The sequence below is a fragment of the Moschus berezovskii genome, chromosome X (assembly GCF_049115385.1).
Source record: "Moschus berezovskii isolate FMDL1 chromosome X, NW_MosBer_1.0, whole genome shotgun sequence".
NCBI lineage: Eukaryota > Metazoa > Chordata > Mammalia > Artiodactyla > Moschidae > Moschus > Moschus berezovskii.
The window spans coordinates 14,444,272-14,468,748 of NC_142488.1; the positions used below are offsets into that span (position 1 = coordinate 14,444,272).

The window sequence follows — 24,477 nt, forward strand, 5'->3', positions numbered from 1 at the left end:
TTGGCACTCAGCCTTCTTTATGGTCCAACGCTCACATCTGTACATGACTCCTGGAAAAACCATAGCTTTGACTATATGGATGTTTGTCAGCAAAGTGATGTCTTCGCTTTTGCTTTTTAATATGCTGTCTAGGTTTTTCACAGCTTTCCTTTCAAGGAACAAGAGTCATTTATTTTCATCTGGCTATTAATGATGTTTCAAAATCTTGTGTCGTCCAGTTTCATAGTCTTAACTGCTCTGTGGTTGATGATCTTTGAGGGCTCATGTGGAATGGGTGTTGAAAGGCCAGATCTGGAGATACGCCATTCTGAATTGTATGAAGAGGAAAAAGGTAAGCTTTGTAAAGCATATCCCAGTGAAGCATGTCACTTTGGAACAAGATAAGACTAGATAGAAGCTCTTAATAGATTTGCATGGATCACTAGGTGGCAGTAGAGATTCTCTTAGAACACTTTAGGCCAGCCCAACTCCATTCTTGGAGAGGTGATTTAGGGAAACAATCTACCAGGTATTTGCTGAACTTCAGCAATGTAGTTGGCCATGGCCGACCTCAATCCTTACAGACAAGATAAAACTAACAGAGAAAGGATATAGGAGAACTGAGTGAAGCAGTACTAGCTAAGGGCGATACTCAGAAGTACTGTCTTTGAATTTCAATCTTAGGGAAGTTGATGATGGGATACTAATGTGTTAGGTCCTCAGCCTTGTTCCATTTATCATTTTGATCAATAATCTGATAGAATTTTTCCAAGTAAATTCTTGAATTTGTGGGTGTCTGGAGGAGTTAAAATCCAGAATCAGGACCCCCACACACACCTTTTTTTTTCTTTTTTTGGTACTGTTAATTTTCTGTTTTTGTTTTTGGAAACAGTTTAGTGCAATGGCCTAAATCTAACAAGATGAAATTGGACTTCAATTCACTAACTCACATGTCCTCATTCAGGGAAGAGAAGTCATTGTAGAAAGGCACATGTATGGGGGGAAAAAGTATTTAGTGAACAGTAAGCTCAGTACATGCTAAAGCTGAAACTGCAATACTTTGGCCACCTCATGCGACGAGTTGACTCACTGGAAATGACTCTGATGCTGGGAAAGGTTGGGGGCGGGAGGAGAAGGGGACGACGGAGAATGAGATGGCTGGATGGCATCACCGACTCTGTGGACATGAGTTTGAGTGAACTCCGGGAGTTGGTGATGGACAGGGAGGCCTGGCGTGCTGTGATTCATGGGGTCGCGGAGAGTCGGACACGACTGAGCAACTGAACTGAACTGAACTGAAGCTCAGTACATGTCATGAGTTTGATGAGGCCACTTGAGAACTGACCGTGAACTTGGCCCATGTCAACTGCACTGTGGGAGATGAAAATTAGAAATGATTGTGATCTAGGCTACCTCATGCCTCTCACTTCCATCATTGCCACAACTTCCCAAAAGGTTCCCTTCATCCTTGCCTGCCCCAAGCCAATCTCTTCTCTTGTACGCTGTCACTGGGTTGATTTTGTTGAAATCCTAACTGGTGCTGTCACTGTCCACTTGAACTAGTTGAGTGGTTTTGTTTTGTGTTTAATATCACATCCAAGCTCTGGGACATGGTTCACAGGGTCTCCCATGAAGCTCCCTGGCTTCCTCTCTCATATCTACCCAGCCCCCTGTCTCTATGTCCTCACCATGATGAACGTCTTCCAGCACCCTGCTGTGCTGGGTTCTCTCCCTTCCAGCTCTGAGCACTCATTTTTCCCCCGCTCAGAGCACGCCTCTCTTTCTCCATTACTTTCCCTACTCTCAAAATACATGTATACCAGCTAGGTCCCTCTGCAGGAATTACCTTCAGCAGAAAGAAGCTGGCTCCCCCAAGGTTATATCCCCTCTAGAGAAAGCCCATATCCAGTTACCAATCCATAGGACCCAGCCCCTCTGTCTCAATTCGAGACATCCCCCAACAGGCTTGGCTAACACCTCTCAGCAACTGCCATACAGTTCAACTTCTCCCCCTGCCAAGTCCTGCCCCTGCCCCTTCACCTTTGAATGCATTCCTGCAAGTAAACTCCTGAATACCAATCTCTCTCCCAGGAGCTGTGTACCAGGGAAACCTTAACCCTAAGTTCTATGTATACAGTTTTCCACAATAACTTTCTTTTTGGAACCTATTTTTATTGGGATATCGATGATCTACAATATTGTGTTAGTTTTAGACATACAGTGAAGTGAATTGGTTATACATATATCCACTCTGTTTTAGATTCTTTTTGCATATAAGTCATTACAGAGTATTGCATAGAGTTCCCTGCGCTATACAGTAGGTTCTTGTTGTGTATCTCTTTTATATATAGTAGTGTTTATCTGGGACTTCCTTGGTGGCTCAGATGGTAAAGAATCTGCCTGCAATGAGGGAGACCTAGGTTCAATCCCTGCGCTGGGAAGATCCCCTGGAGAAGGGAATGGCAACCCACTTCAGTATTCTTGCCTGGAAAATCTCATGGACAGAGGAGCCTGGTGGACTGCAGTCCATTGGGTCACAAAGAATTGGACACAACTGAGCAACTAACACTCACTTTTCACTTTCAGTGTGTATCTGTTAATCCCAATCTGAAGCTGGCATATTGCAGTCCATGGGGTTGCAAAGAGTTGGACACGACTGAGCGACTGAACTGAACTGAACTGAACCTTTCCCCCTTGGCAACCATAAGTTTGTCTTCTATACCTGTGACTCTATTTCTGTTTTGTAAATAAATTCATTTGTACCACTTTTTAGATTCCACACAATAACTTTCTGTTTAAAAATGGGTCACATGGAGAAAGAACTAGATTGGTATGACATGGTTCTAGAGGGTAAACCTAAACTAAGGAGTTGATGCTGTAGAGCTGGGATGTCCAATATGATAGCTCCAGGCAAGACTCAGCATGAAATGGTAAGCTTGAATTGAGATGTGTTGTAAGTGTAAAATACACACTTGATTTCAAGGACTTAGCACAAGAATTAAGATATATATCATTGATGGATTTTATATTGCTTACAAACTGAAATGAGTATTTTTAAAAAATATTTTAGATTAAGTAAAACACATTAGAAATAATTTTATCTGCTTATTTTGACCTGTTTAATGAGAGTACTATAAAATATAAGTTATATATGTAACTCTCACTATAACTCCATTGGACAGCACTGTGCTAGAGAGAAAGAGAGAAAGATAGGTAGGTTACATATAGTTTACTAGCAACAAGAGTGTGCAACTGGAATGCCTCAGTGGGTTTGGCAAGTTTCCTCATGACTGATGTATATTCTAACAGAGGACAGCTGAAGACTTGGTGGGAAGGATGTACATGACATTCAAAATCAACATGGGCATTTATGGAGTTACCAGATAACCCAGCAATTCCACTCCTGGATACATATCTGGAAATGGTGAAAACTATAATTTGAAAAGATATATGCACCCCAATGTTAGCACTGTTTGCAATAGCCAAGAAATGGAAGCAATCTAAATATCCACCAATAGGTGAATGGATTAAATATGGTGTACATATACATAATGGAATACTCCGTCCGTCCGTTCCGTCGCTCAGTCGTGTCCGACTCTTTGCGACCCCGTGGACTATAGCCTACCAGGCTTCTCCGTCCATGGGATTCTCCAGGCAAGAATACTGGAGTGGGTTACCGTTTCCTTCTCCAGGTAATGGAATACTACTCAGCCATAAAAAGGAATGAAATAATACCATTTGCAGCAACATGGATAGACCTAGAGATGATCATACTCAGTGAAGTAAGTCGGACAAAGACAAATATGAAATATCACTTATCTGTGGATTCTTAAAAAAATGATACAAATGAACTCATTTACAAAACAGAAATAGACTCACAGAAACAGAAGACAGTTACCTTTCTGGGATTAACAAGGGCTTCCCTGGTGGCTCAGATGGTAAAATGTCTGCAATGTGGGAGACTCAGGTTCGATCACTGGATTGGGAAGATCCCCTGGGGAAGGAAATGGCAACCCACTCCAGTACTATTGCTTGGAAAATTCCATGGATGGAGGAGCCTGGTAGGCTACAGTCTGTGGGGTCGCAAAGAGTTGGTCACAACTGAGCAAATTCACTTTCACCTTCTTTGGGATTAACATTTACACACTACTATACATAAATCGGAGAAGGCAATGGCAAGCCACTCCAGTACTCTTGCCTAGAAAATCGCATGGACAGAGGAGCCTGGTAGGCTGCAGTCCATGGGGTCGCTAAAGGTTGGACACGACTGAGCAACTTCACTTTCACTTTTCACTTTCACACATTGGAGAAGGAAATGGCAACCCACTCCAGTGTTCTTGCCTGGAGAATCCCAGGGACGGGGGAGCCTGGTGGGCTTCCGTCTATGGGGTCACACAGAGTCGGACACGACTGAAGTGACTTAGCAGCAGCATACCTAAAACAGATAAAACACTAGGACCTACTGTATAACACAGGGAAATATATTCAATATCTTGTAACAACAGAAAAGAATTTGAAAAAGAATATATATGGATGTGTGTGTGTGTGTGTGTGTGTGTGTGTGTGTGTATGACTGAAGCACTTTGCTGTACACCTGAAGCATTGTAAATCAACTGTACTTCAATTTTCAAAAAGATATGCATGGTCATTTAAACTGCATGAACTTTAAGGTTCCATCAAACCCTGGGCTGAGCTTTCATGAAAACATTTGGAAGCTGAGAGACAGAAGCATAAGGTTAGCTTGTTATTTACAGTTTCTGGGACAGATTTCCTTACAGTTTACTCCTTACTAATCATGCTTGTAGATCACAGTTGGAAAAACAAGCAAGGTTCAAAACACATGAGTCCTTGCAATCTTTACAGTGGAATCATGTCAAGTTACCTTGGAAATCAATAAAAAGTGCATTTGTTTTCAGGCAGATGTTCGTGATCAAAAATCAGAGTGTTAAGAGTTATGTGCAATGATGAGAGCCTAGCTCATCTGCTTCCCAACTCCCCTGAGTCCAAGAGCCGTGTTTTGCTTTTACTTTACCCTTGTGTCAGAAGAAGTCTTCTCTTATTCACCATTTTCTCGAATTATTGGCATGTTTTCACAAGACACAGTTGAAAGAAACTAAGTCCAAAATTACCTTAGGTTCCTGTGAGGTTTTTATACAAAAAAGTTAGTAAAATGTGGTTGACTCGTGTTTAGTTCTGAAGCAGCTTTCATTAAAGGTTATCATCCCCTTTCAAATTCATTGCTTTGAGACACTCTAATCATTTGGGGCTTTAAGATTAAAAAGCAGAATGATGCATTAGTGGACTTACTATAGAATTATACCAAAAGGCTCTGGAATCTCACTGCTTCTATCACTCTTAGCTATGTGACCTGGAGAAAAATTACTAGACATCTTGGTTGTGTCCATTTTGTAATTGCAAAAAGAAAAGAGGAAAAGAGGTGTTAATCATACATTATAGAATTGTTGGGAGGAGTAAATTAGTTGATATATATATAAAGTTGACACAATTGCTTTAAACTGTGTCAATAAATACTAGTTGCTATTGTTATTGTTATTACTATTGTTATTTCACCACTGTAATCATTACCTTCTATTCCTGCAAGTGGATTCTCCTCCTGTAAAACACATTTACATTTGTTGCTATCCCAGAGCATGTCAACAGGACAGAGCTTCTTGGAATGGGAGCAACTAGGAAAAGAAGACAATAAATCACGTTTTAAAGCTTTCAAAGGTAATCATACCTTTGGAACATTTTTTTTAAATGTTGAATACATTTCTGAGTAGAAAACAGTGAAGATTTTCAGGAGCTTAATTCATATTTATGAAGAACATGTTATTAGATGGTAATTCTGTAATTACAAATATTCTCTGTGGAAACCTTTGGAAATGAAACTGTAATTTTGGAAAGTTATAATCTTTTTAAGAGGATTGATGTTAAAAACTATGCAAATTAGCTGTCAACAAAGCTTATTTACCGAAAGTATATAGTGTTCTAACACTGCTCCTAAGTATTATCGTCTGTAAAATGGAGATAAGAACACTGGCCAGGACAGCAGGAAAATTTTGTAAATGTTCCTTTTCGATGAGCTTTCTCTTCTACTTGAGAAAGGCACAGGGGTCTGCTTGGCTTAAGGCTGACTCCTTCACTAGCCACTCACACAGTGCATTTCCTCCTTTACTTCTGCAAGATCAAAGTCTCCAACTTAATTACTTTATATTTTTATTCAACGGTTGTAATTTGCCCTTTGATTCTCTGTATTAAGTTCTTTTTTCCCAAATCAATGATTCTGACCTTTTATTTCAGACCACTTTAGGGTGTCATAATTTGTCTCAGAAAGAATCACAAAATCCTCACAAGAAAATGTCTAGTTAAATTAAGTCATTTTCATTTAAAATACAATGTCCCATTTGGTAAACTTAAGAGGAGGGGTTAAAAAAAATGCCCAAATCAGAAGCGGATAGCTGTGCCACTCTCCGGTGATGCCAGGAGCATTTTTTTCCCTCCTAACTTTGGGACTTAAATATATAAACAGCCTGAAATTTGTTTTATCTAATGCTTGTTCTGGAATGAGGGGACAGATGCCAAATTTGAGGCCGGAGTTGAGTTTTACAACTGCATCAAACTATGTGTATTGAGAACAAAGGTGCCCACAAGTTGACATGCTGAATTCACAGCCACTAAGCTTTTTGACATCCTGCAATATACAAGTAACACCTTTAGTAAAAAATATACTTGGCAAACACTTATTACCCACAGATATGGGTTAGAACCTAAAAGAGAAAGAGCTTGAACCAAGAGAGACGACTCTGTAATTAATGACAGATTCTCCACACGCAGCTTCAGCAAGGCAAGAACAAGCTTAATGTAAGAAAGGCATAACAAGTGTAGCAAGTGTAAGAAAGACTTACTGATCTTCTTCTGGGATCTGGATGGATCTTCTAATAATTGAGAATGGATGGCGGGGAGCCGTTGGGAAGCACTTACAACCTGTATGGTTGGCAACTTTAACAGGCACTAATTCAGGTACTGATGTCAAAGGCACTGATATCTCAAATAGCTAGAGCAGAGAACGAGAACCATAATACATATATTTGTTTGTTTGTTTGTTTGACCAAAAAATAATCATATCTACAGTCTGCGTTTTTGCCTTTGTCCATTATGGTTGTGACTTTAGCAAAGTTGTCCATTAAGATAGAACTAATAAGGATGAGGGCTGGTGTGATAGAAAGAATGCTGGGCTGCAAATCAGAAGACCAGGGCCTTACATCACTTTATCAAGTATTTAAGTTTGGTCAAATCTCTTAACTTCTTGGTGTCCCTAGTACCCTTGTAAAATAGTTAGCTTGTAACATGTTCCCTGCTCCTGCTTTAAGTCTGAGTGTAAATCGTAAGGATTAAATGAAATTACAGCTGTGAAGTTTCTTTGCAACCATGGTGAAGAGATAACTGTTCAAAACAATTTACTTATCCTTTCCCACACCGTCTCCACCAAAGGAATATAGTTTCCTGTTCCTTGACTTTAGACTTTGCCATGTGACTTGCTTTGGCACAAGCATAGACTTGAACTATGCGTGCTTTCTGGGGCTCGCTGTCTCATGCGTCTGCTCTAGCCATGAGAAGAGCACAATCTGCAGTCTTGCTGGTCTAAGGGACGAAAGACACGGGGACCAGATCTGGACTCAACCTGCAGCTTGGCGTCAAGCCCAACTGAGCCTAAACTCTGAACGAACTGAGATACATGAATGAGGATGTCACTATTGTTTGAAGCCACTAAGTTTTAGGGAGTTGTTTATTCAGCATTACAGAGTAAACACTGACTGACACAAGGCCATCATGCCCAAACAATTATAGGTAGCATGACTATCACTTTTTTCTATGTTTCCATATGCCAGCCCCTGTTGTAAGTACCTTTATATTAATTCACTCACCCCTTATAACAACATTATAGGTTGGTTTTATTACCCCCCAACTCTACAGGTGAAGAAACAGAAAGAGAGGCCAAAGAATTGATGCTTTTGAACTGTGGTGTTGGAGAAGACTCTTGAGAGTCCCTTGGACTGCAAGGAGATCCAACCAGTCCATTCTAGAGGAGATCAATCCTGGGTGTTCATTGGAAGGACTGACGCTGAAGTTGAAACTCCAATACTTTGGCCACCTCATGCGACGAGTTTACTCACTGGAAAAGACTCTGATGCTGGGAGGGATTGGGGGCGGGAGGAGATGGGGACGACAGAGAATGAGATGGCTGGATGGCATCACCGACTCAATGGACATGAGTTTTAGTGAACTCCGGGAGTTGGTGATGGACAGGGAGGCCTGGCGTGCTGTGATTCATGGGGTCGCAAAGAGTCGGACACGACTGGGCGACTGAACTGAACTGAACTGAAGATCACATAACTGTTGATTGGGAGGGTGGGGATCTGAACCCAGTCTACTCTATAGCCAGAGGGCATACTCTCAAGAACATGCCTTATTACTTTTTGGAATGAAACTGCTGTGACCAGGAGCTGCAAGATAGAATTTCAGCAGGTAAAATTTACTTGTCAAGAGTATCAATTACTTTAATTCTAGAGTGGTTCTCTGATGTACAGGTGAATTTGAACTTGATTTTAATGTCCTGTCCATTCAATTACCATTCCACATAGTCCTTGCTACATAGAGTCTTCATTTATTCACTTAGCGTCTAAGAGGTATTTCACTGAACAGCCCATAACTTTGGGATGAGAAGTTTTTTTGGAAAACACTATTACAATGTTCAAATATGCATATTTGGAAAGAAAAACTGCTGAACACTTACACTTAAGCATATTTTTGGAAACTCATTTGTTGTGGACAACAGTCAAAATATTCAATTATCTATTAAGTGGAAACAATCCATTAAAGTTGTGTTTGTCCTGACCTTTCAATATGTAATGGTACTACCATAAGTCTAAGCAAGAGTGTTTTTAAGAGTGTTTATTTTGCATGAACTTCATCTTGCGAAATTTTTCAGTATACTCTAGGGTATAACAAGTCACGAACTAAAGCCTCTTACGTTACGCAACCTTTGTTTCTACTGACAGTTGATGCTTAGCCATAGTCATGTCATTTTTTCCCCTCTGATTGTCAAACAGTAGAGGTCAGAATTTTTACAAGTTTCAAGATTCTCTAAAAGAATTTAGAAAAAGAAACTCTAAACTTTAAGGGCTATTTTAAGAGGTATGGGGGAAAAAATTAAGGGTACGTTAACATAGTACCAAAACAAATCAGCATTCCATTCTTTCCTTCCGAATAAGATAAGTTATGTATTAGGTTGGCCAAAAAGTTTGTTCAAGTTTTTTCATAATATTTTACAGAATAATAATAATTTTTATTGCAGTACCTCTTTTCCCAATCATGAGACTAGATTGTAGAGGCAAATGTGACAATAAATATATCAATATGTGTGAGGGATTTGCAACATCAAACCAAAAGGAATGTAGTTTGACTTACAGCTTTTTAGTATGTTTTCTTTCCTAAGTTTGTTATAACTGCTCCACTATGCCATATATGGCTTCCCAGGTGGCGCTGGTGGTAAAGAACCCACCAGCCGATGCAGGAGACGTAAGAGAGGTAGGTTCAATCCCTGGGTTGGGAAGATCCCCTGGAGGAGGGTATGGCAACCCACTTCAGTATTCTTGCCCGGAGCATCCCATGGACAGAGGAGCCTGGTGGGCTACAGTCCATAGAGTTGCAAAGAGTTGGACACAACTGAGTGACTAAGCACGCATGCATGCCATATACATTTTACAACAATATGGTAGCAATACAAAGAAAAACGTATCTACTGAGCAAAAGAGGTTTTATAAGATGAAGAGGGAAGAATTATTACTTTCATGGGGACAGGAGGATTCTTTCCAAAGGTCTTCTGTGCTAGATATTCTCCATCTGTCCCTCTGGAGATGCCATCCTCTTTTCTTCCTTCCCCACTGGGCAGTGTTCAAGGATGCTGACCTCCATGGACTACATCTATAAGCCTCCTTACCTCCCCCACCCTGCCCCCTCTCCTTGCCAGGATAAGGGTTGGCAGTGGCTGCCCCTCACCCAGCCAGTCCTGCAGCCCTCTTCCCCACTTCCTCTCTGGGTTCCCATAACCACTCCACCCTCTGGCCTCTTCAGTCTAAGGGTTGGAACGGCGCCCCCTTTCTAGCAGCTCTGGGTACTCCGCCAGCCCTTCTTCCTTCCCCTACCCTGCCAGTTCCCTTCATCAAACTCTTCTCAATCACTTCATTTGAACAACATGGTACCTAATTAATAACACAAATCAGTATGGCTATCTTTGTTCCTTGAAATGTCTGCCCTAGTGGCTTCCACATGATTTTCTGATCCTTGACATCATAGCATCAGAGAGACAGTCCTAGATATAACTACCTCGGGTACACCTGGAGCCCCTCTCTGACTCTCTGTGTCCTCATCTATAAGATGATAAGCTACCCTTTGAGCTTGTTTCAGGGTTAAATATGATGCACCTAAGGCACTGAGACAGCGCTTGGCAACCAGCTGAGCTGTAGCTGTCAATGCCACCAGCATCAGGGCCACAGAGGGCTCATGTCCTCCTACCTGTTTGGAAACGTACGATGTGCTGGTATTGACACAGACGAGGCTTTCTTCATTGCAGCAGCCACCACACCGGAACACGTTCACACAGGGAGGCTTGAAGAATGTGTCCGTGCTGCTCCCCAGCTCACTGGCCACCTCCACACAGGTCTCTCGAGGGCTGCACTGTGTCCTTTGCCATTCCTCGTCTATAACTGCAGAGAGGCAGTACATTGGGTCAGCAGAACAAATGGCCCTGACATGCCTACATGCACCGGGGTTTGCTCAACACCATCATTCCTGTATGTATCAAGCTTGTTGATTTCACAAGATGGGTATCTGGGGTTGGCTTTAACCATGAATTGTTGGCAGGAAAATTACAATCCAAATCTGTGTTCCTTTCCATGTTTATGATCCCTTCATAGCCACTAATTCTACTTTCTGCTAGTCATAAACACCATGTCCTGGATATAACTACATTGGGTACATCTGGAGAGGCTGGCTAATAAGGAAGTAAATAGATGCATGTAAAGTAATAACATATAAGCATTATTTATTAAGCAACTTACAGGACATAGCTGGAGAGTATTTCTTCTCCTTTAAGTCAGGTGTGGGTAGGTTTTAGCACCATTCAGTTCAGTTCAGTTCAGTTGCTCAGTCGTGTCCGACTCTTTGCAACCCCATGAATCACAGCATACCAGGCCTCCCTGTCCATCACCAACTCCTGGAGTTCACTCAAACTCATGTCCATCGAGTTGGTGATGCCATTCACCCATCTCATTCTCTGTCGTCCCCTTCTCCTCCCGCCCCCAATCCCTCCCAGCATCAGAGTCTTTTCCAGTGAGTCAACTCTTTGCATGAGGTAGCCAAAGTATTGGAGTTTCAGCTTTAGCATCATTAGGAAATACATTTCTGTTGGTTGCTTAAGTAACTATATATGGTAAACATATGAATGAAAATTTAAGTGTTCCTCAAGTCAACACTCAAAAATGAGTGTTCTCATTTGCAAACGTCTGATACTGACATTTCTATCAAATGATGAAATAAGCTGATTCATTTTGATGAAAGGAGCAATTTTCTGGCCATTCTAACGAATTTGTGGGAAACAAGAAACAAGCCTCGGGGAATTTAAAAAAAAAAAGGATACATACATTCCTGTAAAATACACTTGGCTTTCTCTCAAAGTTCATTTTTTAAAATTAGATTTTGATAATGTTGTATAGCCTTTCTGTGACTGTTTCTGGGAAATGATTCAAATTTGTGATACTGGCAACATTTAAAGACTTCCTTTTGGTTTGACATGGAATTGTTGAGTCGATTATAGGCTAGGGGTGGTTAAAACCCTCTGGTTGGGAGCTTCTAATCTGAGCTGCAATCAGGCCCACCTCCTGGCTTCACACCCTTCTGTCATCCCCTCCTCTGCATGTTTGCTGGACTTAGAACCCCAATTCCTATGAAGAAAAGACGGCAAGAGCGGTGGGATATCACAGCCATGGTGAAGTGGACAAAGACTGCTCTCTGTCTTGCTAGCAGGCACCCTCTCTTGCCTTCTCAACCTCAGCCTTAGAGGAAGTGAGTCACCATGTTAGAAAGGCCCACGTGGTGGTCAAGTGAGGGTGGCCTCCATCCAACAGGTGGTAATGGAGGTGGGATCCTCGGCCCAACAGCCTGTCTGGAACTGAATCCTGCCAACAACCTCTAAGTAAACCTCTAAGAAGCACATCCGGCCCTAACTGAACCGTGAGATGGTGCCTACAGCCCAAGCTGACACCTTGACTGAAGCCTCCAGAGTGACCCTGAAGGAGAGACACCAATCGAGCCCATGTCTGCACTGCTGACCCACGGAAACTGTGAGATCAAAACATGCTGTCTGAAGAAACTAAGTTTTGGGGTAATGTGTTACACAGCAATAGATAAAGTCTTCTCTGTTTTTATCTTACGTTCAAAAATCTAACTGGTCTCTGCCCACATTCTGAATTCCTGTATATGTGGATGTGTTTCCACCCAAAGGGATAGAGAAAACTCCACCTGAAGGATACAAATAAAATATTAGTGTTGCAGATCTGATGCTGCTGCTGCTGCTGCTAAGTCACATCAGTTGTGTCCGACTCTGTGCGACCCCATGGACGGCAGCCCACCAGGACCCCCCGTCCCTGGGATTCTCCAGGCAAGAACACTGGAGTGGGTTGCCATTTCCTTCTCCAATATCTGATGCTAGTCTCTAAATTATTCCCTTAAGACATCTTTCCCACAGCTTTTCTCCTTTCCACCCCCTTTAATCTCAAATTTCCTCATATGTTGCTTCTTCAATCATTGAAAACACAAAGTATGTTTGGCTGCCTGAAAAGCACTGCCCACGCTACACAGTTTACCTAAACTTTTCTTTTTCATAAGAAAATCTTTTAGTCCAACAAACCATTTAAAATTTTTCATTATGAATATTTAAATACAGAGCCTGACAGCTGTAAACATGAGAAATAAATTATCCAACTAGGTACTGTTTAAATCACTATTATTAATCATAAATCGCTGAAAAAAACAAGCAATCAATTTTTAAAACTCTTTCTTGTTTAAAATTCCACTTAAACTTGCTTTCCATTTGCTTTTTTATAAAACTAAGTTTTGAGAGTCGAACACTGTGTGGAACTATGAGCACTGTCACCGAGTAAAGGCTTCGGATCTCCACTTCCTTTACTACTGCCCCGCAGGGCTGCTCTTTCTCAGGGAATTACCCTGCGGGACATGAGGAAGAGTTGTAAGAATATCATTGGGATACCACATGGGTTTCATTATTTGTTACTTCTGTGTGTTCTAAGTCGCTTCAGTCATGTCTAACTCTGTGCAACCCTATGGACTGTAGCCCACCAGGCTCCTCTGTCCATGGGATTCTCTGGGCAAGAATACTGGAGTGGGTTGCCATTTTCTTCTCCAGGAGATCTTCCCGACCCAAGGATCGAACCTGGGTCTCTTATGTCTCCTGCATTGGCAGGCAGGCTCTTTACCACCTGCTACTTCTTAGTAATTAACTTTAGACGATCCCCCCTGCCATATAATAGATATTTTAGAGTTAGCAGATTCTGCATTATTTATGATTTAAAAAAATGTGTTTAATGTTATGGTTTCTGCCTTAGAAAATGTTCATTTCCACATCAACAACTTTTTAAAATTACCTTGTCTTAGTTTTATGGTAATTGCTTCTCTATCTCCATCTTCACAGAGTAGCTTCAGGCTTGCCTAAGGCCTTCAGGCAGGTAATCTGGTTAAAGCCCTGAATCTTCAGATGAGGTCTCATCCCTTTACTTTCATGAAGTCCATGTTAATTCACCACATAGAAACAACTAGAGTTGCAGACCTCTGGCTAAATTGGGTTCTAGGCCATGGTTCCAGCCATCTCAACTCTTTTAGACATAGTCATACACATACGCATCAAGCATCCTCTTCACATCCGGGCCTCAGTGCTGCCAAGGGATTTATCCTGCCTATGCACAGCTTTTCCCACAGCCAACAACAGTGGCCCATTCAACATCATCCTTTTACAAATGGAAGAAAATAAAGATAACTTTATAGAGAAAGGCAAGAATAATTTTGGCTGAGCAATTTGAATTATTATGCAATAGCTAAAATCCGATACTAGGTAATCGTATGTTAATCAAATCTAAAATGTTAGCTCATCAATGCTACAGTGGCTTCTTGTGTTGTGACATGTCATTAAAAAGTGAGATGCTAGACTTTCCTGTTGGTCCAGTGGTTAGGACTCTGCACTTCCACTGCAGGGGACATGGGTTCCATCCCTGCTTGGGGCAGTAAGGTGCCACATGCTGTCTGTCATGGCCAAAAAAATTTTTTAAAAAGAAAAAAGCTCAACGTCTAATTGGAGGCCCCACAACTGTATTTGGCAAGTGATTCTTTCATTATATGACAGTACATCAAGACAATGGTTTTCTTATAAAGAACCTGCAAAGCTTACTAGGGAAGATTTCAATCTTTTATTTCAAATCATGTTATTTTCTAGTCCAGAATCTGGATTCTTTTGTCTAGAGAATTGTCCTCTCCATTATTCTCCTAGTAATACCAGTAGGCATTATTCCAACTCAGCTCCTAAATTCTGCTTTTCATTTTTACTTTGAAAAATCACAGAATTTTGAAGACATAAAAAGCTATAGCTAATCTATTGGTTTTCATCCCTGTATGTCTGGCCATAGAATGCTCCTTATTTAATGAATGCCCAAGTTGTTTTTTTAAGTAAATTCAATTATTTTTTCTATTAAGAGCAGTCTTTCTGGGTTTGCTTTGCCCTCATAACTCTGAGTTTAATATATTTCTATATTGTGAAGTGTTATTTGGTATTGAATTTTGATCTCAAAATCATATTGAGTCTATTTCTCTGCTGAGTAAACACAGGAAACCAGGATTCTCCACTAAATCAAAGCTATGAAATCAAAGATCCCCTTTTCTTCTCCTTGCCACATGCCTATCCTGCTCAAACTTTTGGTGGAAGTTGGCACATTTGTTACTATCTGATAAAGAGCAAGACTTGGCCTCCACACGCACACACCTACCTTTGAGTGTCTCCATGTCATAGAAAGTGGCTGCAAACCTGGTAGACCGATGGGATGCTGAGCGAGAGTCTGTGCTGGTGAGACTTTTGAGCTTCAGTCGGCATCTCCATAGCTTCCAGTCCTCGAAGTGTGTGATCTGCAGTAGTTCCTCCAAACCCGAAGCCGCCCTGATCTGCTGCTCAGATCGTTCTAACATTGACCGAGATGCCCGCTTAAAGTGAAACAAACCAAAAAAATCTGATTTACAAGCAAGTTACTCAATTTCTACTTTGTCTTAATAACAAGCATTTTTTTTTTTTTTGCTAGCACTTACAAATGTAATTGGGCTTCCCTGGTGGCTCAGCTGGTAAAGAATTTGCCTGTAATGCGGGAGACCTGGGTTCGATCCCTGGGTTGGGAAGATTCCCTGGAGAAGGGAAAGGCTACCCACTCCAGTGTTCTGGCCTGGAGAATTCCATGGACTGTATAGTCTATGGGGTCGCAAAGAGTCAGACACGACTGAGCAACTTTCACTTTCACAAATGTAAATAGAACTAAAACTTAGATTATCCAAAGGGACACTAGTGCCTAGGGAAAATGACAAGTAGTAATTTTGATCCACCTTCTGTTCATTTATGATCAATGAAATGACTTATTTCCCCTGGAAATAAATAATAATTTAAAGACAACATCGTAGTGGGTTGAATGGCAAATATTTAAATGACATGTCCACATCCTAAACCCCAGAACCTGCAAATAAGACTTTTTTGGGGGAAAAGGATCTTTGTAGATGTAATAAAGTTAAGGATCTTGAGATGAGGTCACCCTGGATTATTTGAGTAAATCTTAAATACAAACATCCTTATAAAAGTCAGAAGAGGGAAGACATGGACACAGAAGAGGAGGATTTGTGAAGATGGAAGGAGAGGTTAAAGTAGCACAGTCATAAGCCAAGGGTTGCCTAAAGCCACCAGGAGCCCATTACCCACTGGAGCTGAACTCTTCATGGCCTCCACCTTCCAGAAGAGTCCATCAGTTCTGCAGCTTCAGTTTCATGGGATTTTTTTTAATTCTTTTTCTTGAGATACAATTTACAGATAATGTAGTATAGGTTTAAGATAAATAACATATTGAGCTCTTCAACGTCATGTTTTTGGTGCCATTTCTACAAATATTTGCCTTCTACAGATATGTGCCATCCTGTGATCAACTTTTTATCAGTCATGGCTATGGACTGTAAACTATCTGAAAACATGACTGCAGAAGGTCATTTTACTTGGAAGTCCAGATATGAATGTGAATGTGTGTATGTGTGCATGTTTTAACAAAGGTGCGAGAATCTCGAACATGTTTATGAACTAAGGGGAAGAGCAACAGAGCAGAAGAACATATGTAGGAGGGAAAGCAGGGACCTAGAGGGGTTGGTGTGATGTAAGTTGCAGAGATAAGCAGACAGAAGATGAATGAATCAGAAGGTCTGAAAGAGGAGGCTCATAGAGATGACCCAGGTCTGAAGATTGCAGGACTCATTGAGACTATGGTTTCTCGCTTCTTTGAGAAAGTTGTCTCAAGGCAGTTTTCTGGGAGCAAGGGGTGGAGGAAGCTTGAAGAGCACAGATAGGGTTTGGGGAATAGACACTGAATTTCAGGAGCATTCTGCAACTGCTTCATCTAAGAAATCTGGGGATGAAATTGAATAACTGCCAATCTCTCCAGCAACTCTGAAATTCAGTGATGTGCTATTAAGGCTCATTTTTCAATAGTTTCTTATTTCATGATTATTCATTCCCTCTTCTAGTTAGACACTGTAACTACTTCATATTCAATCCACTCTGTGGAATAAAATTTTGTTACAAGACTGCTTCCCCATGAAAATAATGAAAACAATCAAATAGCTTTTTAAATGCTTTAAAAATTGTACTCTGAGAGGATTTTTATTTATCGAGGCAAATTTCAATTTCAAAATGATAAGGCTTCATAGCTCTTACAAGTTTCAATTCAATCTGAGAAATATCTTCAAATTATCCAACCATGAGTGCTCAGGAGGCAATAATCAAATCTCTGGATTGAATTAAGGCCACTGAAGGACTCATAGAACTTACCTCATCATAAAAAATGAAGTGTTCACTCAAGTATAAGTTATTTAAGCAAGCCTTATAATTTAAAACCTAGTTTGAAATAATTCAGAAATTGCAGACAGTTATTTTGCTCTTACAAGTGGAGGTACTACAAATTCGGAATAAGCAGAAAGCTGACAACTAATTCTTTGCGAGGGTAGAGTGTAGGCATATATTTACAAAGGGTCAAGAATGACTACTAACTCTAAGAGGTTTTCTGCATTGGTGGATTTTTGTATAGTTCATTTTATCTGCTTGAACAAGACAAACATTAAAATTAAAAAGTGTGAATATAGCCCCCAGTACATATTAAAACTATGGATTTCAATGGTTTTCACTACCAAATACTTGCCAAGTTGCTTATAATTTCTTCCTATTTTCTAATGGAAGTGCTAATCAAAACTAAAATAATCAGAAAGCACTCAGCAAGAGGAATTGAGGAAGTGTTACCAGATCGCTGCTTTTTGTCACAACAGCATCTTTTTATGCGTCTGTGGTCATTAATCCAAGACAGTTAGCCATTTCCCTCCTAAATAAAAAGTCATTCTCTGATGTCTTGGCTACCACAACCCAGTTTCTAAGTTGAGACTTAAGGTCTTTGTAACAAGATTTACTGTTATTTCAATACATACTTCTTCCTGCAGACGATAGGAAGGGTAGTCAGTTTTCCTTAATTTCTGACCTCACCTGGTGTTCTCTCCAAGGAAGCACGAACATCTGCACAGCTGAGACCCAGGCAGTCATCTAGGCCAAGTGTAACTAAGAGAGCAGGCAAGATATTTGGAAAGGTATGGTGGCCAGGTTTGGAGGAGGAATTTGCAAGTGTCCATGTTATGGGGAAATCAAAAGCATTCTGTACTCCTAATAATTTGAGCTCTCAATTTCTATGCCTCTCCCTCCAAAAAATATCAAGTCAAAGAACACATTCAAAGAGTTCAGTTCAGTTCAGTTCAGTCGCTCAGTCGTGTCCGACTCTCCGCGACCCCATGAATCACAGCACGCCAGGCCTCCCTGTCCATCACCAACTCCCGGAGTTCACTCAAACTCATGTCCACAGAGTCGGTGATGCCATCCAGCCATCTCATTCTCCGTCGTCCCCTTCTCCTCCCGCCCCCAACCTTTCCCAGCATCAGAGTCTTTTCCAGTGAGTCAACTCGTCGCATGAGGTGGCCAAAGTATTGCAATTTCAGCTTTAGCATCAGTCCCTCCAATGAACATCCAGGATTGATCTCCTCTAGAATGGACTGGTTGGATCTCCTTGCAGTATAAGGGACTCTCAAGAGTCTTCTCCAACACCACAGTTCAAAAGCATCGATTCTTCGGCGGTCAGCCTTCTTCACAGTCCAACTCTCACATCCATACATGACCACGGGAAAAACCATTGCCTTGAAAGAGTTACCAAAGGCATAATTTGGGGACATCAAGGAGCCCCATTGGGAAAAACAGCAGGAGGTTCATTTTTGTTGGGTAAAGAGTGGGCTTGAGAGTGAGAGGGCTGGAAAGTAAGATTGGGAAGAGAGGTTGGTGGGGTGAGACACTACTTAACAGCCACTGAGCACTGAAGAATAGATGCTTTTGAACTGTGGTGTTGGAGAAGACTCTTGAGAGTCCCTTGGACTGCAAGGAGATCCAACCAGTCCATTCTAAAGGAGATCAGTCCTGAATATTCATTCGAAGGGCTGATGCTGAAGCTGAAACTCCTATACTTTGGCCACCTGATGTGAAGAACTGACTCATTGGAAAAGACCCTGATGCTGGGAATGATTGAAGTGGGAGAAGAGGATGACAGAGGATGAGATGGTTGGATGGCATCACCGACTCAATGGACATGAGCTTGAGTAAACTCCAGGAGTTGGTGATGGACAGGGAGGCCTGGCATGCTGCAGTCCATGGGGTTGCAAAGAGTCAGACACAACTGAGCGACTGAACCAAACTGAACAGAGGATGGTCACAGTCAAGAAGACAACACCAAAGGTTAGTGGGGATGCCCAGCAATGGGAACCTTCATCCATTGCTGATGGGATTGTAAAATGGTGCTCTCACTTTAGAAAAGAGTTCACCAATTCTTTAAAAAGTTAAACTCATGGTGTGATCAACTAATTCCACTCCTAAGGATTTCTCAAGAGATAGAAAATCGATTATTGGCTTTCTGGGGCTGGGAGTGGGAATTCAGGTTAGTTATAAAGGGGCACAAGGGATCTTGGGCTTCTCAGGTGGTGCAGCAGTAAAGAACCTGCCTGCCAGTGCCAGAGATGCAAGAATTCAGGTTGGATCCCTGAGTCAGGAAGATCCCCTGGAGGAGGGCATGGCAACACACACTAGTATTCTTGCCTGGTAAATCCCGTGGACAGAGGAGGCTGGCGGGCCATAGTCCACGGGGTTGCAAAGAGTCAGATACAATTGAGTGACTGAGAACATACACACACACACACTCACACCCACAGGATCTTATATGGAGATGGCTGCACCACTCAGTAAGTTTACTAAACACCACTGAATTACTTCAAACAGGTGAACGGTTAAATTTTATAGTATGTAACTTGTATAACAGTATAGTGGTTTAAAACAAAAAAGAGGAAGGATTGGAAGCTTAAAGGCCAGGCTATTTGTATCCAGTTTGGGAGGCAATGTAAAATATCGGAGACTTGAACAATGGGATATTACTGGACATCCATTTCATTGGTTTGCTTTTTTGTTCATTTCTTCTTGCTTTGGTCTCAGTCCCCACTGTTCCCTCTGCTGGGAATGTCCTCCACTCTGTCTAGCTAAACCTTTCTCAACCAGGTGTTACGTCATATGGAAACCTCCCCCACAACTCCCACCCCTGCCTGGGTGTGGTCCTTCAATCACATGGATTCCTAGCTCCCCATCCTTTTCCTCAGCACTTACCACCACTGACACTAAAGAATTATTTGCCATTACTTACTTAATGTTTCTCTTCCCCACTGTGTCTTAAGAACCACTGTTGGAGTAATGATATGTTTTATTCACATAGCAATAGGTAGAGCTATGAATTAGGAGGTTGGGATTAACATACACATACACCAACAAGGACCTAGTGTATAGCACAGGGAACTTTACTCAATATTTTCTTTTCCTATTAGGGAGAAGAATCTGAAAAAGAATAGACATGTATATGTATAACTGAATCATTTTTCTGTACACTTCAAACTAATACAACATTATAAATCAACTATAGTTCAATTAAAAATAATAAAGAGGAAGACATAGGCAGTACACTCTTTGATATACATCACAGAAAGATCCTCTTTGACCCACTTCCTAGAGTAATGGAAATAAAAACAAAAATAAACCAATGGGACCTAAGTAAACTTAAAAGCTTTTGCAAAGCAAAGGAAACAATCAACAAGATTAAAAGACAACCCTCAGAATGGGAGAAAATAATTGCAAATGAAACTGACAAAGGATTAATCTCCAGAATATATAAGCAGCTCATACAGCTCAATATTAGCAAAATACACAGCCCAATCACAAAATAGGCAGAAGACCTAAACAGACATTTCTCCAAAGAAGACATACAAATGACCAATAAACACATGAAAATATGCTCAACATCACTAATCATTAGAGAAATGCAAATATAAACTACAGTGAGGTATCACCTCATACCAGTCAGAATGGCCATCATCAAAAAATCTACAAACAATAAATGCTGGAGAGGGTGTGGAGAAAAAGGAACTCTCCTACACTGTCAGTGGAAATGTAAACTGATACAGCCATTATGGAAAACAGTATGGAGATTCCTTAAAAAACTAGAAATAAATCTACCATATGACCCAGCAACCCCACTACTGGGCACACACTCTGAGGAAACCATAATTGAAAAAGACACATGTACCTCAGTATTCACTGCAGCACTATTTACTATAGCCAGGACATGGAAGCAACCTAGATACCCATTGATAGATGAATGGATAAAGAAGATGTGGCAGATATATACAATGGAATATTACTCAGCCATTAAAAAAGAACGAATTTGAGTCAGTTCTAGTGAGGTGCATGAACACAGGGCCTGTTATACAGAGTGAAGTAAGTCAGAAAGAGAAAAATAAATATAGCATATTCATGCATATATGTGGAATCTAGAAAAAATGGTACTGATGAACCTACTTGCATGGAAGGAATGGAGACACAAATGTAGAGAACAGACTTGTGGACACAGTTGGGGGAGGGAGAGTGGGATGAATAGAGAAAGTAGCATCAATATATACACACTATTAGGTGTAAGATGGATGGCTGATGAGAAGTTCCTGTGTAGCACAGGGAGCCCAGCCTGGAGCTCTGTGATGACTTGGAGGGATGGGATGGGGACAGGAGAGGGAGGCTAGGGAAGGAAGGCAGGGATATTATAATTATGGTTGATTTGCATTGTTGTATGGTAGAAACCAACACAACACTGTAAAAATATTTTTAAATATATTTAAATAAAAACTGGGAAGAAAATGAACAGGATATATCAACATGTATCTTAGCATAAAAATAAAAGCTATACAAAGAAAAAATAGTAAGAGCTAAATATTTATTAAATGTATGGATAAATAGAAATGCTACAGAAAGCTTAACCCTGACATTACTGACTTATTCGAACTGCATCACTTATTTTTCAAGGCTTTTCCTCGGAGTATCCTCCTTCCAGGTCCAAATCGCCCGCCACTTTTTCCATCAAGCTTTCTATGATATCCCTAACTTAGACTATATTTTTAATGAGGATATTACATTTCCCTTATTAGGCTATGCTCTCCTTGAGGGTAGAATATGTGGTCAGGTTCATCTTTTTATGTAAGTACTTAATGCACAGCTGATGAAGGAATTTATGAGTAATAATACACACACATTAGACAAATATTGTGATCAGGTCCAGCTTTGTGTGGTCTGTTTCATCTTTTGTATAAAGCAATGCTTCTCAAAACTTCCTGTGTATGTACCACAGCTTTCTTATCCATTCATCTGCCAATGGACATCTAGGTTGCTTCCATGTCCTGGCTATTGTAAACAGTGCTGCGATGAACATTGGGGTACATGTGTCTCTTTCAATTCTGGTTTCCTTGGTGTGTATGCCCAGCAGTGGGATTGCTGGGTCGTATGGCAGTTCTGTTTCCAGTTTTTTAAGGAATCTCCACACTGTTCTCCATAGTGGCTGTACTACTTTGCACTCCCACCAACAGTGTAAGAGGGTTCCCTTTTCTCCACACCCTCTCCAGCATTTATTGTTTGTAGACTTTTGGATAGCAGCCATTCTGACTGACATGAGATGGTACCTCATTGTGGTTTTGATTTGCATTTCTCTGATAATGAGTGATGTTGAGCATCTTTTCATGTGTTTGTTAGCCATCTGTATTCTTCTTTGGAGAAATATCTGTTTAGTTCTTTGGCCCATTTTTTGATTGGGTCACTTATTTTTCTGGAATTGAGCTGCAGCAGTTGCTTGTATATTTTTGAGATTAATTCTTTGTCAGTTGCTTTCCTTGCTATTATTTTCTCCCATTCTGAAGGCTATCTTTTCACCTTGCTTATAGTTTCCTTCATTGTGCAAAAGTTTTTAAGCTTAATTAGGTCCCAGTTGTTTATTTTTGCTTTTATTTCCATTACTCTGGGAGGTGTGTGATAGAGGATCCTGCTGTGATTTATGTCAGAGAGTGTTTCGCCTATGTTTTCCTCTAGGAGTTTTAGTTTCTGGTCTTATGTTTAGATCTTTAATCCATTTTGAGTTTATTTTTGTGTATGGCATTAGAAAGTGTTCTAGTTTCATTCTAGTTTCATTCATTTCCCATTCTTTCATTCTTGACCAGTTTTCCCAGCACCACTTGTTAAAGAGATTTTCTTTTCTCCATTGTATATTCTTGCCTCCTTTGTCAAAAATAAGGTGTCCATAGGTGCGTTGATTTATCTCTGGGCTTTCTATTTTATTCATTGATCTCTATTTCTGTCTTTGTGCCAGTACCATACTGTCTTGATGACTGTTGCTTTATAGTATAGTCTGAAGTCAGGAACTGGATTCCTCCAGTTCCATTCTTCTTTCTCAAGATTGCTTTGGCTATTCGAGGTTTTTTGTATTTCCATATAAATTGTGATATTATTTGTTCTAGTTCTCTGAAAAATATCGTTGGTAGCATTGAATCTATAGATTGCTTTGGGTATTATACTCACTTTCACTATATTGATTCTTCCGATCCATGAACATGGTATATTTCTCCATCTATTTGTGTCATCTTTCATTTCTTTCATCAGTGTTTTATAGTTTTCTATATATAGGTCTTTTGTTTCTTTAGGTAGATTTATTCCCAAGTATTTTATTCTTTTCATTGCAATGGTGAATTTCTCTTTCTGTTTTCTCATTGTTAGTGTATAGGAATGCAAGGGATTTCTGTGTGTTGATTTTATATCCTGCAACTTTACTATATTCATTGATTAGCTCTAGTAATTTTCTGGTGGAGTCTTTAGGGTCTTCTATGTAGAGGATCATATCATCTGCAAACAGTGAGAGTTTTACTTCTTTTCCAATCTGGATTCCTTTTTTTTTTTTTACTTCTCTGATTGCTGTGGCTAAAACTTCCAAAACTATGTTGAATAGTAGTGGTGAGAGTGGGCACCCTTGTCTTGTTCCTGATTTCAGGGGAAAAGGTTTCAGTTTTTCACCATTGAGGATAATGTTTGCTGTCGGTTTATCATATATGGCTTTTATTATGTTGAGGTATGTTCCTTCTATTCCTGCTTTCTGGAGGGTTTTTTTTTTTTATCATAAGTGGATGTTGAATTTTGTCAAAGGCTTTCTCTGCATCTATTGAGATAATCATATGGTTTTTATCTTTCAATTTGTTAATGTGATTTATCACATCGATTGATTTGTGAATATTGAAGAATCTTTGCCATCCCTGGGATAAAGCCCACTTGGTCATAATGTATGATCTTTTTAATATGTTGTTGGATTCTGTTTGCTAGAATTTTGTTAAGGATTTTTGCATCTATGTTCATCAGGGTTTTGGTATTACGGTGATGGTGGCCTCATAGAATGAGTTTGGAAGTCTACCTTCCTCTGAAATTTTCTGGAAGAGTTTGAGTAGGATAGGTGTTAGCTCTTTGCCATGAGGATTTTTAAAAAACTTCCCTACTGGTTGCTAGTCTTACGGGAAGCTGGGTGAAAGATACACAGGCTATCCTCCAAGTTACCTTTGAAACTTTTCTATAATTATCTCAAAATAAAGTTTCTTTAAGAAATCTTCCCAAGCAATTTGTAGGAGAAATACTCATTTCGAGGATGGTGTATGCTG

The 24,477-nt window shown here is 40.5% G+C and overlaps 1 protein-coding gene across 1 annotated transcript in view; it reads right to left on the reverse strand.

Annotated features, from left to right (window-relative positions):
- VEGFD (vascular endothelial growth factor D) overlaps positions 1-24,477 on the reverse strand; it is a 40,245-nt gene that overhangs the window by 2,583 nt on the left and 13,185 nt on the right. The window contains exons 2-5 of the mRNA XM_055438174.2: positions 15,093-15,303; positions 10,558-10,748; positions 6,888-7,036; positions 5,566-5,666 (exon numbers count right to left, since the gene is read on the reverse strand). Of these exons, the coding sequence (XP_055294149.1) occupies positions 5,566-5,666; positions 6,888-7,036; positions 10,558-10,748; positions 15,093-15,303 (652 nt within the window). The remainder of the gene's footprint in view (positions 1-5,565; positions 5,667-6,887; positions 7,037-10,557; positions 10,749-15,092; positions 15,304-24,477) is intronic.